The 17,574-nt window shown below is 40.4% G+C and overlaps 3 protein-coding genes across 4 annotated transcripts; all 3 read right to left on the bottom strand.

Annotated features, from left to right (window-relative positions):
- LOC18766475 (cellulose synthase-like protein D4) lies at positions 369-5,099 on the bottom strand. The gene is made up of 6 exons (XM_007201157.2): positions 4,550-5,099; positions 3,987-4,370; positions 2,856-3,660; positions 2,254-2,658; positions 1,728-2,098; positions 369-1,555 (listed from the first exon to the last, which is right to left on the bottom strand). Exons 1-6 carry the CDS (start codon positions 5,011-5,013, stop codon positions 589-591), a joined length of 3,396 nt encoding a protein of 1,131 aa, XP_007201219.1. The 5' UTR covers positions 5,014-5,099; the 3' UTR covers positions 369-588.
- LOC18767097 (AT-hook motif nuclear-localized protein 25) lies at positions 5,601-6,849 on the bottom strand. 2 transcript variants are annotated; one of them, XM_007201508.2, is made up of 2 exons: positions 6,751-6,849; positions 5,601-6,653 (listed from the first exon to the last, which is right to left on the bottom strand). In XM_007201508.2, exon 2 carries the CDS (start codon positions 6,644-6,646, stop codon positions 5,903-5,905), a length of 744 nt encoding a protein of 247 aa, XP_007201570.2. In that variant the 5' UTR covers positions 6,647-6,653; positions 6,751-6,849; the 3' UTR covers positions 5,601-5,902. The 2 variants fall into 2 exon arrangements, with proteins under 2 accessions (XP_007201570.2, XP_020409430.1); XM_020553841.1 differs by having other exon boundaries at positions 5,601-6,665; positions 6,751-6,844.
- Positions 13,173-15,703, bottom strand: LOC18766576 (3-hydroxy-3-methylglutaryl-coenzyme A reductase 1). The gene is made up of 3 exons (XM_020569919.1): positions 14,458-15,703; positions 13,806-14,334; positions 13,173-13,708 (listed from the first exon to the last, which is right to left on the bottom strand). The coding sequence occupies exons 1-3, from the start codon at positions 15,498-15,500 to the stop codon at positions 13,463-13,465; spliced, it is 1,818 nt and encodes a 605-aa protein (XP_020425508.1). The 5' UTR covers positions 15,501-15,703; the 3' UTR covers positions 13,173-13,462.

Here is a 17,574-nt window from a genome sequence, read left to right as displayed (position 1 = left end):
CTTGAACTCCACAGACTGTTTCAACATGGCTCCATTTAGGTGGTGCCTGAGGGTCCCAATGGAGCCATGGTTTTTATGACAAGCACAATCCTTCTTGAACTGTCTGGAGAGTTGTGGTTTTGAATTCGTAAGAAACTAGTAAGAATTTTATGTCACATAGCCTGTATTATCTAGTTGATCTTCCCTGGCACTTCCATCATTGCCAGCTTAGACCATATATATGGTATGCATGGGGATAGAATTAGAAGGGTCAGGATTAGGGTTATGAATCGACCAATCTTGTGCTTGCACATATCCCTTGTATCCATACATGCATACGTGCCTTGTACACCAGAACGACCCAGATTCATTTTATAAGAGACTTAACAATTAATCATTACAAAATGAATGAAAATGCTGTTCAGTTTACAGACTTTTCAGCATAATTCCTTCAATAAAAGATATACAAACTCCACCAATTACAATCAAAGAACAAAACAACTTCTCTGGATGCCCATTTTTAAAGATAACAGAAGAAAGGTAACTGTCAATCCTGCTAGTTTTATATTTCTACAGTTTCTTGACCCTAAAATGTACTCATTGAGATGCTTATGGAAATTGGAACCCGGCGCCTCCTGCTGCAGCACCACCGGCAGCACCTGGTGGGTTAACGGCGACCCAGAGCAAGGAAAGTGTAATGGCAATGAGACCTGACCAAACAAACACGATGGTCGGTGTCTTCCCTCTTCGCCCCATCAAACCCTTGGCAAAAGGATACAAATGAGCCAGCACCCAGAAGCTAAAGAAAGCTCCACCAATAAACTTAGCCCACTGAGGATTTATTGCATAAACCTCTCTGGAAAATGCAACAGCAATGGCAATGATGTTGACCATTGCAATAACAATGGGAGGGATCATGAGGGAAGTCCACTTGACAAGGTACAAATCTGCAAAGACATCATTTTCGTCCTCTCCTGCAGACTTGGAAGTCAATGTGAAAGAGATTTCAATTCCTGCAATGACTTTGAGAAGCCCTTGCACCACAGCAGCCAAGTGAGCACTGGTTCCAGAAATGAGCCAAAACTGTTCGTTTCTCCACCACTCTTCCAAACCGATCCCAGACCACTTTACCTCCAGGAGGGCCAGAGATATAAGGCATATGGTAATGGTTAGCAAGTAGATTAGAAATGTGATGTTGAGATTTGCCACTATGAACTGTCCAGTGAAGAGTGAGAGTGCAGGGAGGAAGCAGTAGACAATGAGAAATATTGAGGTAAAAGGGTAGACACCGACGTTGATGTAGGCAAGGCGCTGCAGTAACTTGAGGCGCATTGAGGCAAGGAAGGCATTGTTCCTGGAGAAGAAAATCTCGACAGAGCCTGTAGCCCAACGGAGCACTTGATGGAGTCGATCTGTGAGATTAATCGGAGCTGAACCCCGAAATGCGTCACGCTTGGTAATGCAGTAGACTGAGTGCCATCCACGGTTGTGCATCCTGTACCCCGTCACCACATCTTCTGTGACTGACCCATAAATCCAACCCACACGGTCTCCCCATTCAGTCTTGTCCTCGTACCTGTCAACCATTGTTAATTTGATGCATAGGTACCTAGCTTGCTACTACTTAGTTTACATGATCGATTATCATCTCGTTCGTTAATCAACTGTCACATCATGTGGTCAGTTAAATTTACGAATTCACGCAACTCAGATCAAATAAGTGTGTGTGTACGTGCCCACATACTTACCAGCAAGAAATGGCAGAGACAGCTTCAGCAACAGTAGTAGCATCAAGTGGATCACGAGGAGCCCTGAGAACACCAGGAGGCCGTCCAAATTTCACAGCAGGATGATCAGCTAGGGGGCGACCGTAGTACTCAGCAATGGGTATAGAATCTGCCAGCATTGTGGAATTTCCAAAACGCTTGGGAAGTAAATTGGTGTCAAGATCAGCGTCGAAGTCGCTGGCTGTCAAAGGTTGTGTGTTCGACTGTGTCAAAGGCTCTCCTCCCTGCGTCTCAGTGTCAGTCTTCACCAGCAACTTGTCAGGATTCGGAGGGTCAAAACCGTACAGGGCAAACCGCCTGAACATGGTCCCTGTTCCCACATACACTGGACCCTGCAAATCCATGATTCATGCATATTGATTTTGTGCATTCCAAGTTACAATCTTGTATGACACACGAACAAATCTAACAGTCCACAAATCTATATATCCTATAGCGGTTCATAAGTATGCCATACGAGTTTGTAGCATAGAATTTTTCAAGGTACCTGTAAACCATCAAGAGCACGCATGTTGCCATCAAAAAACACAGTGTTGTGATTGGCATAGCGATCAGAGGGATCAATGCCTTCGAATCTCTGTGGGAACTGAATGTAGCAGATGTTTTCGCCACCACGGTCCATCATGAAGCACATTCCTTCACGGACAGCTTTGCAGTTGTAGATGTAGTGGTCGCAGTCAAGGTTGAGAATGAAAGGGCCGTTGGACAAGATGGCTGATGCTCGCACCAGCGCATTCATGGCACCAGCTTTCTTGTTATGATCGTAGCCTGGCCGCTTTTCTCTTGACATGTAGACAAACATAGGGAGGCGTATATCGACATCTGTGAAATCTATGAGCTTGTCATCTGCCCCTCCCAAAAGGGAGTCAGGGCTAGGAGGCTTCAGCATCACCTGTGCATTTTGCAGCATCAGTTGTTCAATATTGCTTGGTTATTGCAGACAGTATAGTTTCGACCATATTTAATGACCATATTGCTTATTGTATCTCTAACAAAGAATTCGAGAGGTGATCAGTAAACATGGTCCAAATAGCTTTATTCAAATTCAAGATGAATAATGAGAAAGCCTTAAAACAAAAGCAAATATACCTGAAGAATTCCAGAATGGTCACCTTTGGCATGGTCGTGGGAAGGGACAGCCCAAGAACCAGGCCAATGTGTGCCATCAGCCATCCATGTGGCCTTGGGGACTTTGACTTGCTCCAAAGGGTCACCTCCACTCTCCCTCATATTCTTCAGCTGCTTCATTTCCTCTCTGGCATGGAAAGCATCAGACCTCCTCCTGATTGAGTCAGGAAGCCCATTGATCCTCACCTTGAACTCATCATACTCCCTCTTGATCTTCCTCCTGTCCTTCACAAAGTCTAGCCTGCTCTTATTCTTCGTTGGGTCAACTTTCAAGCTGAAGTAGCTCTCAGGGTTCCTTGGTTCAATGTGGTGTTTCCGACAGAACGGGACCCACAAATCGGCAAAACTTGCAGCCTCTGCCATTGCCTCAAAGGTGAGGAGGGCACCTCCATCATCAGAGATGTAGCATGCCACCTTTTCGACCGGATAATCAACGGCTAAGATTGAAAGGATGGTGTTTGCAGTGGTAAGAGGTGGCTCTTTGTCAGGATCAGCAGTGGACACAAAGAGGTCAACACCAGGGAGGTCAGAACGGCCAGTGGGATTGGAAGGGGACGGCATATCAAACTTGTCATGGAGGACTTGAAGATCGGTCGACCGATTGATGGGGAAGAACTTGGGAGTCTGATCCAGAATCCAAGAGAAGGCAAACCATATCTCACAGATCACAGACATGAGCCACAACCATCTTGCATCATTATTTGGATTCACTACTCTCCAATGCAAGAAGAAACATAGCACGATAAACCGAACAAAGATCAGCAACCTGCAACATATGGATCATATTATACTTTATTCGTGTCATCTCTAATTATATTGCATAATGACACAATATATGAACACATAATCAGTTCATCTTACCATTTTTATTATGTTTTACTACTATTTGTTAAGGTTATTGTAGTGCAAAAGTCTGATGAATTTTGACGAATTCATAACACTTTTTGTGTGCAGGTACAAATGCAACATGTCTAATTTTGAACACGTTTAAATTAAGTTCAACATGTCTAAGTAAACCTGTAAAAGTACTCTGAGAGAGAGAGAGAGAGAGAGAGAGAGAGAGAGAGAGAGAGAGAGAGATTCATAATTAACCTGTAAGGGCTGATAATGGCTGCTGGGATTGGCAGTTTCCGACTGAGGGGCTTCCAAGGCTTGTCATCCGACTCCAGTGGGCCTCCGTGGAAGCCATCACCACCGCCATCACCATAGTCGTCTGGGGGATAAAAAGCATTGCCAACACCATAGGTTCCCTTGGTCTCAAACAACCACCTATTGTGATCAAAATCTCCAGTTTGGTTCCTCTTCATCACAGACATGTTATCCCTTTTTCCATCTGGGCCAGGCAATTGCAGGGTTCCAGAGTTATAATCCTGTGAATCATCATATTCTTCCCCTACTCTGTATTGCTCCTTGCAACCTGGACAATTTCCAGTTTCCTTCTGGGCGTCCAGATAGCAATCTCTACAGATTTTGAACCTACACAACACATTTTGAAAAACAAAAACAGATAGAAGTTTAAGACATGTTCAAATTACTAAATGCGAATACGAATTTTTAGGCTTTACTTGAGTACTCAAGATCTTCCCAGGGTATTACCAATGTGAAATTTAGACGATAATCGAGCAAATAATTAATCGAAAATAGTATGTTCATACCTGCATTCACAAGGGGTTATATCAACTCCCCTCTCATCCTTCATCACCTTACCATCACAAGCAGGCATCATGCATGCAGAGCCTTTGGCTCCAGCCATCTGAGGATGAGTCACCTCCGAATCGATCACCTTATCCATGAGATGAGCACGCGTGACGCTGTTGAATCCCCCGGTGAATAAAGAGTTGGAGACATATTGCTCCTCAGCCTTGACCGCCACAGAGGTGTCCATGGGCTGATTGTCAGGGGTAGGAGGAATATGAACTGTGTAGTTCATATAGTCCCCTGATAATTCCCCTGACATGTCAAGGTCTTCTCTGGACAGACTCACATACCGTCCACTCGAAGTTCTTCTCGCAAACTTAACAGTTTGGCCACTGGAATTAGCCTTGCCTTGAGAGCTAGTAGAGCCCCCAGGGCTGCGTATCGCCTTCTTGGATGGCTCTCTGTTCAGGGATGTTGCCATTGTCTAGCTACCTTAGTTGTAATATATAAATTTCTCAAACACCAATCTTTCGTTTTTCTTTCTGAATTCTTCGATGTGTTTACGATTTGAATGAAGTATACGTATTGATCAACATTGTATGTAATGTAGCAGAACAAATCGGCTTCCTAGAAAAATACCAATGTGACATTTTGTTCCATGGATTTTAGACAAGGAATTGGGAAAATGGGAGGAGACATTATTGGAGTGATGAAAATGTTCATGACAAAGGGGTCTTTGTTTTCCACCAACGTAGGAGGAATAAATGGTTTAGAGAGAAAGGGACCGAGTCTTTGCTGATATGCCTGTTTTTAGAGTGGCGCGTAACGAGTTTTGAGGAGTGTGTTTGTGGAGGGAGGCAGAGGTAGCAGCAGAGAGGCGTTTGAAAACTAAACATTTCTCCTCTTCGCAAGCACCTTTTTCTTTTCCTTTTTGGTGGGATAATAATATTATGGAAGTGAAAATATTTGTTTTTTTATACTTTGCTATGTATAGAATAGTTTTTCTTAATTAAAGATGAATTACAAGACTCCTTTTGACTCGAGGTCGTGGATCTGTCTTAGCGCTGATGGTGGGAATAGTCAATTTTTTTTTCATTAAATATATATATATATGAATTACAAGACGAAGGTTGTTCCTAGCTTTTCGAAATTAGTACCCAAGATGGTGGTTCAAAATATATCTCTTGTTATGCCGGAGCTAAAACAACTAATTGACTTGAAGTACGAAGAAGAAGAAGCAAAACATCATAAAATTAGGAAAAACAATGCCAGGAGATGAATTTATACAATGTGAACCTGGTTCTTTTAAGCACAAGTTCTAGGGTTGTTGGTCATCTTCTCATTCATCTCATTCAACAAAACATACCTACTTACTTGGGCAGACTACTCCCACTACTCCACCCGTATACATCACCAGGAAAACCACTATTCCCCATGCTAATACTGGTCACACCCAAATTATAACTATCACCGCCACTGCCGCCGCCACCTGTCACTCCCGAAGACTGTGAAGCCGCTGCTGGCGCCTGTATTCGCGGCGCTGAAGGCTCTTTCTCCTCCTCTTCCTCCAGCGGCAACCTATCATACACTGCATGAGCAAATGAAACAACCATCAACACCACTGGGCCTGAAGCCCTCAAAGGCCCCACAACAATCCCTCCAGCAACCTGTCCTTGGCCGCCTGTCAGATATATTGACAGGCCACCGGCTCCAGGTGGGGCTGGTGGAGGCAGGCACGTGCCGGTTATAGAAAGAATCTCAAACCGGCCCTGTAATGTCACGACAGTACCATTATCTGACGGTGATAATAATACTGTCGTGGCTGGCTGGCGCAAGGTGACATTTGTCACCGCACCACTGCCACTCAGCACACAAACGCCTCGGCCGCGTCGGCTGGCGTAGGTCACCAACGAGTCAACGATGTCTGAACCGGAAGAAACTTCTAGAACATGAGACGTGAGCCCATTTGGGGCGTCTTGAGTGATTATGAGTGGTGGCTTGGGCTTGTTCTTTGAGCCGGGAGGGCGGCCCCGAGGCCTCCGCGCCGAGGGTGGCGCACCTGGACTTGCATTGGTTGGTGCATCAGGATCAGGATCAGGGTCCAATCCTGACATTATTAATCTGTCACAAAATCTAATTCACTGATTAAGAACCAAGATCTAGCTACTAAGAAGCAGATTAATAATAAAGTGCATTTAAAAATCATAATAAAAACTACCAAGAGATTGAAATCTCTGCTGAGAGTAAGAGGCTCCCTTTGCTTAGCTGCAGTCTCCAGAGGAGAGATGAAATCATCGAGAAACGTCCAAATTCAGGGTAGAAAACATTGTTATATAGTACAATACAAGGGAACTTTTTATTATTGTTATTTATTATATTGATTTTGATATGCCAAAGTGCATTATAATATTATGTGATGATGATAGCTTTTTCTTTTCTCAACGTCTCTGAGTTTGAATGTCTGACTGAGAAGCAACTTTCCAAAACATGGACTTGCTGTGAAACGGCCGGTGAAAACTGCGGAGATAATTCAATTTTAAAAATCCCAAAGAAAGTGCTTTTCGTGACAACGAAGGCTCGAAAATTCAGATTTGTGATTGACAACCGTCCATACGCACTCACAACCACTCGTGTTTCTCGAAAATTTATAGTGCTAGTCTTGTCAAAATTGAGTGTCTTTTTACCATTGCTTTAGGTTTCCAACCTAAACCCACAGGGCTAATGCGGGTTTTGGGTCAAGCCCAAGCACATTTGTGGAGACAAATCCATCATGCTAAGCTGCATAGCCTTGGATCTCAACAAAAAAATGCCCTCAAGGGTTGTGAAGTCCGGGTTGATTCAGTTTAGGTCTCAAAAACCTGCAAGGAACTTATAGCTTAAGCAGTTAATTATAATGATTCAAATTAGTTCGGTTTAGACTTCAAACTAGTAGCATAACTCAACTAAACAAATCCATTTAGTGACTGATTTGGTTCGTTTTGGTCCTTTCATTTCTTTCAATAAGCAATTAGTCCTATTGCTGAAAGTCCATCCATGAGTTCAGTGAAGTATGCTCCATCAGCCTAATCAAATCAATCCCCTTATTCACACTATAGCAACCCACAACTCAGCAGCCCAATAGAGTTACATAATTTAGAGTCCAGCAAACATTTGCCTTAGGTTTGAAACTCTAGCACAATTGGACATATTTTTTTTTAGCAATAGCACAATTGGATCTTGAGAGAGTTTAATAATTAATTTCACTGTGTTTTTTTTTTTTTTTACTACAAGTGATAGTTTAAATTACAAAGGAGGGGGGTTTTTCACACACACACATATAACTAAGATGTTATGGGAGTTCGAACCTGAGACCTCTTGTCTACAAGTCAAAATCCTATTTTATTGTGCTAGACTTCATAACAATTTCACTGTCTTTTAAAAACAAAACAAGAGATGAAAAATAAAGAACTATGATGATTTATTTATTTATAGAACTACCTTTCTGTCAAACAAAGGTAGAGAAAATATTCAGATTTGCTCATATTACTATTCTTCTACTCGCCAACACTTTCCCGACTCTTGAGCCACCGAAAAGGTTCAAGACAACTTTAGCACTATTTTTATATTCCCCTTTAAATTTTGGTTCTTATAAGATGTAAGACCTATAAATGGATATGATGATGAAGAGGTTACATAGCAAAAGCTTTGTATTCTTTTGAATATAAATGGTAGTCTAAATTATAAATGAGAGGATATTTCTCACATACACTAATAAAGTGTCATAGGAATTTTGAAATCATTAGTCTGCAAGTCAATGTATTTTTGTAATAGACTAGACCCCATTGACAAACTTTGTATATCTTAAAAGGGAAAAAAATAGCATGAGAATAATACCTACAAAACTCTTTCCACATTGAAAATATTGTGCATCATTAATTTGGTGTGTAGATTTTTCAAAACAGATATTTATTCAAAAACCACGCATAATTTATGAAAGATACCAAAGTTTGCGGAAGCCAAATTGGGCATGATAAACACACCTTCAACGTCCTATGTTCTTTGATTGGGACATTTTTTTTGTTCTCTACTATTGGCAATAACTATTAACTTTATATTTCTAGCGGTGGTATAAAAAACAACCAACTAGCTTTTCTTTACCTATTTTTCTTTTTAATAATAAATAATATCTACTCTTAACAGCTTAAACTGCAAGTCATTTATGAGAAATCTTAAGATTAAGTATAAAGCAAATTGCATAACAACAATCATATTGCATATGATATTATTACTTTTAATAGGAACGAATAGAATTTTCAACATTCCTTTTCGGATACAAGCAATATTACAAAAGAAAGATGAACCACATGACCTCGGATGCAAAGATAACGGTTTAATCTACAAATCCAAACTTTAAGAAAGGGGCAAATGCCGACTAGAATAATATGATGACGAGCTCCCATACGTTGCCTCACTAATTTAATTATTGTATAGATAAGCACTAAGCAAATTGCACATTAGTTTATGTTTAATAAATTTATCGAAGCTTGAAGACAATTCCGGATATAATAGCACACAGACATTGAGAGGGCAAGGCCATGTGATCACCCCATTTGTCTTCTTCCTCAGTTGTTTGTCTGTCACATATCACCATTGTACTCTTCTTAACAACCATGCATAAAACCTCACCATTTATTTTCTGTTTTATTACCGCCAATAGCCTCACCATTACATGTAAATTATACATCTTTTCCAGCCAATCGTTTGTGTTTTAGAATTATACATTAACGACACGTTTTTGGTGCTCAATGTTAAATTAGATTGGATAACTCATTAGATTTAAAGTATATTGAGTGAGAAAATGAAAGCCAACTTTCGAATTTTGTTCAAATTGAAGGTAGAAGATAGATTAGTTATGCGGGAAATTTATTTCTCCTCATTCTCACAAAATGATAAGATGTTAACACATTACAACCCATCTAGTTATGTCTTCACCCGCACAATGAAAATCCTTCAATTGTATTATATTTGTTTGTGTCAAAGTTAGAAAGGGGGAAGGGGTTTTTTTCACACACTGGTGACGTGGAGTTTCGAACCTAAAAACCACTAACTTGTAAATCAAGGCTCTTTTTCAATGGGCTAGACATTATTAACTATTACTTCATCATATTTAAGTATATCGAGTTACGTAATTCAATCCAATTATAATTTATAAACACCAAACCTGAACTAGCTATAACGAGAGAGATTTTTCTCAAATCAAAATTGCATGACTCTCTATATCACCAAAGTTTAAAAAACTACAACAACATTGCTTTCATCTCCTAGTCTGCTATTTTGTTTGCTCTTAAGAGGACAAAAAAAGGTAGGTGGATAAGGTGGATTTTATGCTAGATATAAGCATGTGACATGTAACTTGTGGTGCATGTAACTTGGCTAGATTTTCAATCACTTTTCAATCACTACCAGAGGGACAAAGGTATGAATATTAGAGGGTGCCTCCTCAGCCACACAAGGATGTCGTGATTCAGAGAAACTTTCATGCAACGGGGATAACATTTTTTGCTATTTTCGGCTAATAATGCAATGACATGTAAAATAACTTTTTCACATGTTATTGTGTTATTAGCTGAGGATAGCAAAATAGTGCTATCCTCATTTCATGTAAGATTTTTTCCCTATGAAGAGCCCTGACCTGCAAAACCTAATTATGCTCTGAACTTTTCCATCGTTCTATCTAGAACTGAATTGCAGGGTACGGCCAGCCAGTACAGAGACCAGGACCCAGAAGTTGAATCTGCTGCTTACATTTCTTCTGTAATTTATTATGCATCTAGGAAATCTTGCCTTCATGAGTTTAAAATATGCATCAACCTAGTAAATATTGCCTTTAATGTGTATAATTTTCTTTCTCCAGATCTCATGCCATGGAAGCTGTTCATGCAATCCATTACTGGTTCCTAATAACAATTTCATTATCTGTGAAACAATTTATCTCTGTGACACCAATCATTGGTGGATAACCAAGCAAAATGAATCAGATCTAGGTGTTCATGTGGCTCCTTTTGATGGCTGCCATCACTCCAGCGGTTCAACCCTAGTACCTCTCGAGTCGCGGATGCAACAAAAAGCAAAATCACGTATGTATTGAATTATAAAGCAAATAAAAGCAAAACAAATCGACAATTCGAAGGAATAAAATGAAAAAAGCCAGAGAATTGGGTAAGCATACATACATATTACTGGACTTGTATACATACATGTAGACTCAATATTAATTAATTAATAATTATTAATATTGTTCTTGGAATCTTTATACTTTGTCTTCTTTGACAAGAGAACAGGCTGTGTTGAGGGGATTTAGGGCTCTCACATCCCTCATAACAGGTCCTGATTATGTTGGTCAATTTGACAAGAACGAAGGTTCCCCAATGGTTTCACTTTTGCAGTATGTAAACTCCATATGATTTTTAAGAGATGGCAGCCATGGCAACGTAGGAGTCTGGGAAGAGGGTTTCTGATAGTAGAGATGCAGGAGGGTGGAAGGGGTGATACGGTACAGCATCTGATTTTTTAAGATATTATAACTATGCTGATGTGAATTAATTAAATGGTCAAGATTTTAGTAAATGCACACAAATGCACTGATGCTAAATGTAAAAGCGTAGATCCTGTTTATATATATAGACCCGTGGTGTGGTATGGAAGAATTGCTAATTTTTTATTTTTTATTTTTAGAATCAAGAATTGCTAATTATTGAGATATCAAATGCTGATATTTTAAAAAATATTTTTCACCAACTATCATAAGCTCAGAATAGACCACTCAACAGCAAATTCGTACATGCAATGCAGGTGTTGAATATTAATACAACCATATGTTCAGACTGCAATTAAAGTCCTCTTTGTACCATTGCTTGTCCCTAGCAAAGAGGTTACATCACGCAGGTATAATGAAAAATGAAAATACTTTTAGAAAGAGAAGAAAATGTAGAAGTGTAGTCAATGCCTCAATGGTGGTTGCCACTATTGCCAACATAATAAGAGACTATAACAATTTGGGTTGGTCTGAAATGGCAAGCCACCTAACTTTGATCAAGTCAACTTGGTCGCCTTTAGCAGCCACAACTGACATTTCCCCAACCCCAACCACAATTTTATTGCACCACTTAATAATTCTTAGAGGTAATCGGGACAGTCTTTCGTGTAGATCGTTGATGCATGTGAGTCTCACAATACGGTAACGACTCACAATCATTTGTGTGTGTAAAGAACTGTATCTAACATATTCTAATTCTTAATATAATCGTTTGATTCTGTCTTCGGTATGTTCATACACATGAAGAAGCGGAAAGATGCATTGCAAATTAACAAATACAAAAGAATGAAATGGTGCAAGTTTTTCAAAGTACTATCCATCCAAAACCAAGAGTTGCATAACTAATCTTTCAGCTAAACTTCACCACACCACAATAGACTTTATAAATTCCTACGACATCAAGACTCAAATCAAAATTATTATAACTTCGCTTGGTTTCAGCACAAACGCATCATGTGAACACATCATGAAGAGATAAAAACAAATTTTTATGCAGCATAACAATGATCTGGATCCAGGCAATAAATATAACACCATAATGCAGCTCAATTATAATATTGCAGAAAACTCTGGCGCATGAACTAAAATATTCCAGATCCTAACTACCAAGACACCCAAAGACTACCACCTTGGTACACATGCGATCTGCCTCTCTAATCTAGAATTATCGATTACCTGAATTATGAGGGCCCGTTAAGGTCTCTCCTTGTTCTTGAAACATTTGCTGGCTGATACTCTCTCTATGTGCACTTTCAACCGACAAAAGAAAAAGGTATTCTTTGAAAAAAGGAAAAAGAAAATTTTGAAAGTTCGAAGGAAAAGAAAAAGTATTCACAAGCCATCTGTATTTATGAAACATGACATCTCATCCACAAAAAGATATCAGCATGCATGCATATAGAAAGCCTATAGAAGGAGAAAGACTTCATCAAACAGGATAATATTATTTTGTTATTTTTGGTCAATAATGTTATGATACGTGTGATAATTCTTTTATATGTCATAGTATTATTGACTAGGATTATCTCCGGCCAGTAAACCCATAATACGTGTGATAATTCTTCTATATATCATGGCATTATTGACCAGGGACAGCACATTACAACTAAGTTTTTCTCCTAAAGAAAACGACGAACCAGAAAGCATCACCATCATTTGATATTGAGCCAACTCCCAATTAAAGCAACAACCAAACATCAAAGGAAATCTCTGGAGCTTAACAAACACACACACAGAGACTTGGTCAAAGGCAAGCACGTGAAATTAGCAATGGACATAACACACAGATCACAGAAACAGAGATCAAAGGAAAAGGACGTACTTTCTTGAGCCCAGTTCATTAGGCCTAGAGAGTTAGCAGCAAGAAGTCTACTTAACTTTACCAAACTATTCCCTGCAAAGTGCAAACACCACAAGAAACTTTAATCTCAGGAAGATTAAACCGAGTATCCTTCATTGTCAAAGATATAGGGAAGCTTAGCATAACATCTGAAGCTCATATAAAATTCCATGTTCCATTATTAACAGAATAAGATAATAAAGTACTGGACACCATGTTGGTAGCATTTCCGGCAGTAAAAGTGCGACTAAAACTTTCATAATCATTTTACACAATTTTTCATAGAGTTTCTTACACGCAAGAAAATTAAATTAAAGAAAAAAGGTAAACAAAGAAAAGAATACAAATAGTACAATCTCTCTTTCCTAAGCCCTGCTGTATGTTTTCTGTTCGTTATTTCCAATCCTCCCTCTCCATGCCAAATTGACAATTCCTTTTTGTCACTGTTATTCTTTCGAATTCTTCAGACCATACTTGAGGCTATTTGATGCCTCAAAAGTTGTGGTATTGTAATTCTTAAGCGGAGGCAACAGCTGAGACATCTTTGCTTGATCTATTGTACTTCATGTGGCTCCTAACAAGCTGTCCAGCTGAAATAGCAGACATGAGAGAGAGCTCTCCAGCCAGGACAGAACCAGCTACAACAGTAGCCAACAATCTTGCATTTGCTCCTGGTGCCTCTCTGTTGGCACCCTTCACCCCAAGCAGGTTCAAACAAGCTGACTGAGATGCAAGCTGGGTCCCACCTCCAACAGTACCAACCTGGAAAAAATAGCAAACACCAACGTAAGACTTCATGTCTACTAAGAACCAAATATTCAAAACACTGTAATATAAACATCAAGCTACAATCAATTACCTCAATAGAAGGCATGGTCACAGACACGTGAAGGTCCTTTCCATCATTGATGGGTTCCATCATGGTAATACAGTGAGAACTCTCCACATTCTGAGCTGGATCTTGCCCAGTGGCGATGTAGATTGCAGAAACAATGTTGCTGGCATGTGCATTGAAGCCACCGAGAGCACCAGCCATTGCAGACCCAGTAAGGTTCTTGAGCATGTTAAGCTCACACAAGGCCTCCACATTGGTTTTCAACACCTTCCTCACCACATCACCCTTGATCACAGCTTCACAGACCACTGACTTGCCACGGCCTTCGATCCAGTTCACAGCAGCAGGCTTCTTGTCCGAACAGTAGTTACCAGAAATTCCAATCACATCCATGTCAGCGAAGTCATTCTGGAGAAAATCCAAAACGTTTTGTACACCTTTAGAGACCATGTTCATCCCCATAGCATCACCAGTGCTGCAGGTGAATCTCATGTAAAGGTTCTTCCCAGCAATAGCACACTTAATTGTCTGAAGTCTGCCAAATCTGCTTGACCTGAATAACCAAACCCAAAACCCAGTTAATTAACACCCAAAAGAATTAAAAAGCTAAAGGCTTTAGGCTTCAACCAAACAAACCCATCAACGTTATCGATATGAGCACAAAAAGTTGAATTACCTGTTGAAAACCGTAGCCAAAGTATCGTAGTTGTTGGGGTCTTCCAAGAAGAACTTCAACTCAGCAGCTCTCTTAGCAGAGTTGAACCTCACACAAGGTGCTCTGGTCATCCCATCTCTCAACAACACACTGCTAGCTCCACCAGACAAGTTGATAGCTTTGCAACCACGGTTGGTACTAGCCACCAAGCAACCTTCAGTGGTAGCCATGGGCACTGAGAACTCTCTACCATCAAGCATAAGAGGCCCAGCAATCCCCACAGGAATCTGAATATACCCAACTGGCATCTCACAGCACTGACCCAAAATCGACTCATAATCGAACCCCTCCAATGGCAAACCACCCATGGACTTCCCTGTAATCCTCTGCAACGCCTCGCGCCTAATAGCAGCTGCTCTCTTGCAATCTCCGAGCTTTGACTCCAGAGAGTAAGAAGGAATGGTTCCCGACACCACGGCCTTGATGACATCCTCATCTTCTTCGGATAATGGCTGGGTCGAGAAATCGGTGGGAGTGGAGATCACTACCTCCTTATCAAACACCTTCTGTGCAACAGCTTTGGGGGAAGCAATAGGGGCAATTTGGGGAATTGAGCAGTCGAGGCCAGCCCCACACGGCACCTTGCGAGCGTCGTCTTTCAAAATCATGCGCTCGTGCTCTTCTAGGTCGTCGTCGGCGGCCCACACGTCGTTGCTGGGCCTGAGAATGAGCGACTGCACGAAATCGATGCCGAAGAAGCCGAGCAAGTAGATGAAGGAGGCGACGAACGCGAGTATGGCGACGATCTCGGAGAGGTTCACGACGTGAAGAGGCGTGGAGGTCCTGATCTTCTCGCGCCAGCGAGTCAAGAGGAAGTAGACGACGGAGAAGAAGAGGGTGAAGAAGACGGCGTTCGTGAGGTACAGAGGGAGAGGCAAGGCGTCGGAGGCCTTAGCGCCGACCACCACGACGTCGTTTTCGTCCACCACTTTCACCTTCATGGGCCCGGGCCTTCTCCCCTTTCCGGCGGCGGTGTCCATCGTCGATCGCCTTGCGACGTCCATCGGATGTGCTGACGTGGCGGTGATGCTAAAATGCGCCGGCGGCGATCGGGCGGCGGAGAGAGGAGGAGAGGACAGCGAGGACTGAGCTGGGCAAAACTGGAAATTTAAAAAAGATAGAAATGTTTTTTATTTCCTTTTTCTATTTTCGGGTTTGGTTGGTGGGTGTTTTTTTCCGTTTGGTCTGTTTGAATGGTAAAGCGAGTGAGTAGGGGGGTATATATAGCAGTTGGGTTCGGGAACGCGTGTGAAGCGAGTCGCACGTGCGAGGCAGTGTGATTGGGTCCTAACGGCACGTGTTGAACTTACAATGCATAAATAGTCAAAGCAATACACCCATTGTTGTCTCCTTCCTGGTTCCTTCTTTTACTATTAATTATTTTATTTTTAATTTAAATTTTGAATATTTATTTTATTGTTACTTCTATATTGGTTGGGTTGAGTTGGGTTGGTTTGGTTCACTTGGGTGCTGATTTTTTGTCTTTATCTGCATCTTTGGAAATTAGTATATGATTAGCAGGCTAAATTGTTTTTTGGTTAGTTTTAATGCTTTTCTAGGCAATGTAAGTTGAGGTGCAACCTCCATGGTTAAGTTTTAGGTGTGAAATGCTAGAACCGAATAGCTTGCGGAGTTACTGTCAGTTGTAGATGCATTGCACAATTCTCACATATACCTTCTAGTAAGCAAAATATCCACCTTCAATTAAATTTAATTAATGCTAATAAATTTTGGAAACACCAACCAAAAATAAATGGAAACAATATCCTATTGGAATTTAAATCTAAATTAGTATCTGGACCAAAGGGTCATTAAGTATTAAACATCCTATAGAGTAGAGTAGGAGGCCGGCGGCCCTCATTTATGAGTGCTATTATTTTTGTCGCTATCTTATTTTCACACCCATCTTATCTTCTCATCTATAGTAAATTTTAAAAAACACATTCCTATCTTTTCACCTACCATTATTCCTAAAATACCATTTAATTATTAATTCAATCAAATTCTCTTTGTTAGGCTCGGTGAGGAAAGTATGTAAAATGGAGACCCAACCAACGCCTAACCCATCAAAATTAAAATGGAAAAGAAAACCATGATCATTGAGATGGGAAGAAAAGCTTGATAATGGAGGAATAGACGGCCTCTCTCAGCAAATGAAGAGACCTTACCTTGCTATTCATTTTCGCAAGGGTTTTTCCTTATCCAACCTTATGTGGAATATTTTCTAGTTATTGGATATTATTTTAATGATGTGCTTAGAATAAAAGGCTAGTAGATCCTAGCAGACAAAAAGACAAGTAGTGTTGAGAGTGTTTGTCCCACATTGAAATGTTAAGGGACCTAGCCTGGGTTTATAAGGAGTTGGGCAACTCCCCCCATTGCCAATTGATTTTGGGGTGGAACCTCAACTTCCTTCGTGGTATCAGAGCAAGGCTTCACGTGTTGGGCCCAACGGCCACACGTGCTCCCACGTCACCCAATATGTGTTATCCACGTGTTAGGCTTGAAAGTTCGCCACATGTGCGGGGGCGTGTTGAGAACTTCCTTCAAGTAGAAGATGCAGATCAAAGGTGTTTTTCATAAGTCCTTAGAAGTTATTTTACAATTGCGTAAATTTATCTTTAAAATTTTAAAGATAAAATAAGTAAAAAAAATAATAAGGGAATGAAAATAATAGCACTCTTATTTATCATTCACTCTTAATTTCCTCTTTTTCCTTTTTTTCCCTCAACGTTTCCAGCAATCTGATGCATCTCATTTGTTATACGCATTATAAAACGTTTTAGAGTTGTTTCACAAAGTTTACCTAAAAAAGTAAAAGTTTCAGAACAATAAAAATTCCAAAAAATATTGCGTTAAGATATTTGCCTGGATTTTCCAGGCTTTTGGTTTTTATGCATGAATTTCTTTGGCCATGCATGTATGGCTACAAGTAGAGGTACACCTTGTGTGCTTGTTATTGCTGGTGAATTACTCCATACTTGAATTTAACATTTTGTGATTACTGTGCTTCCGTATTTGTATTAACCTTATGTGATTATTTGTATTGTATTGACCCCTGAATTATAAATGCAATCT

Source organism: Prunus persica, chromosome G8 (genome assembly GCF_000346465.2).
Source record: "Prunus persica cultivar Lovell chromosome G8, Prunus_persica_NCBIv2, whole genome shotgun sequence".
NCBI lineage: Eukaryota > Viridiplantae > Streptophyta > Magnoliopsida > Rosales > Rosaceae > Prunus > Prunus persica.
The sequence above is the reverse complement of the archived record's forward strand: the minus strand, read 5'-3'. Positions and strand labels throughout refer to the sequence as shown.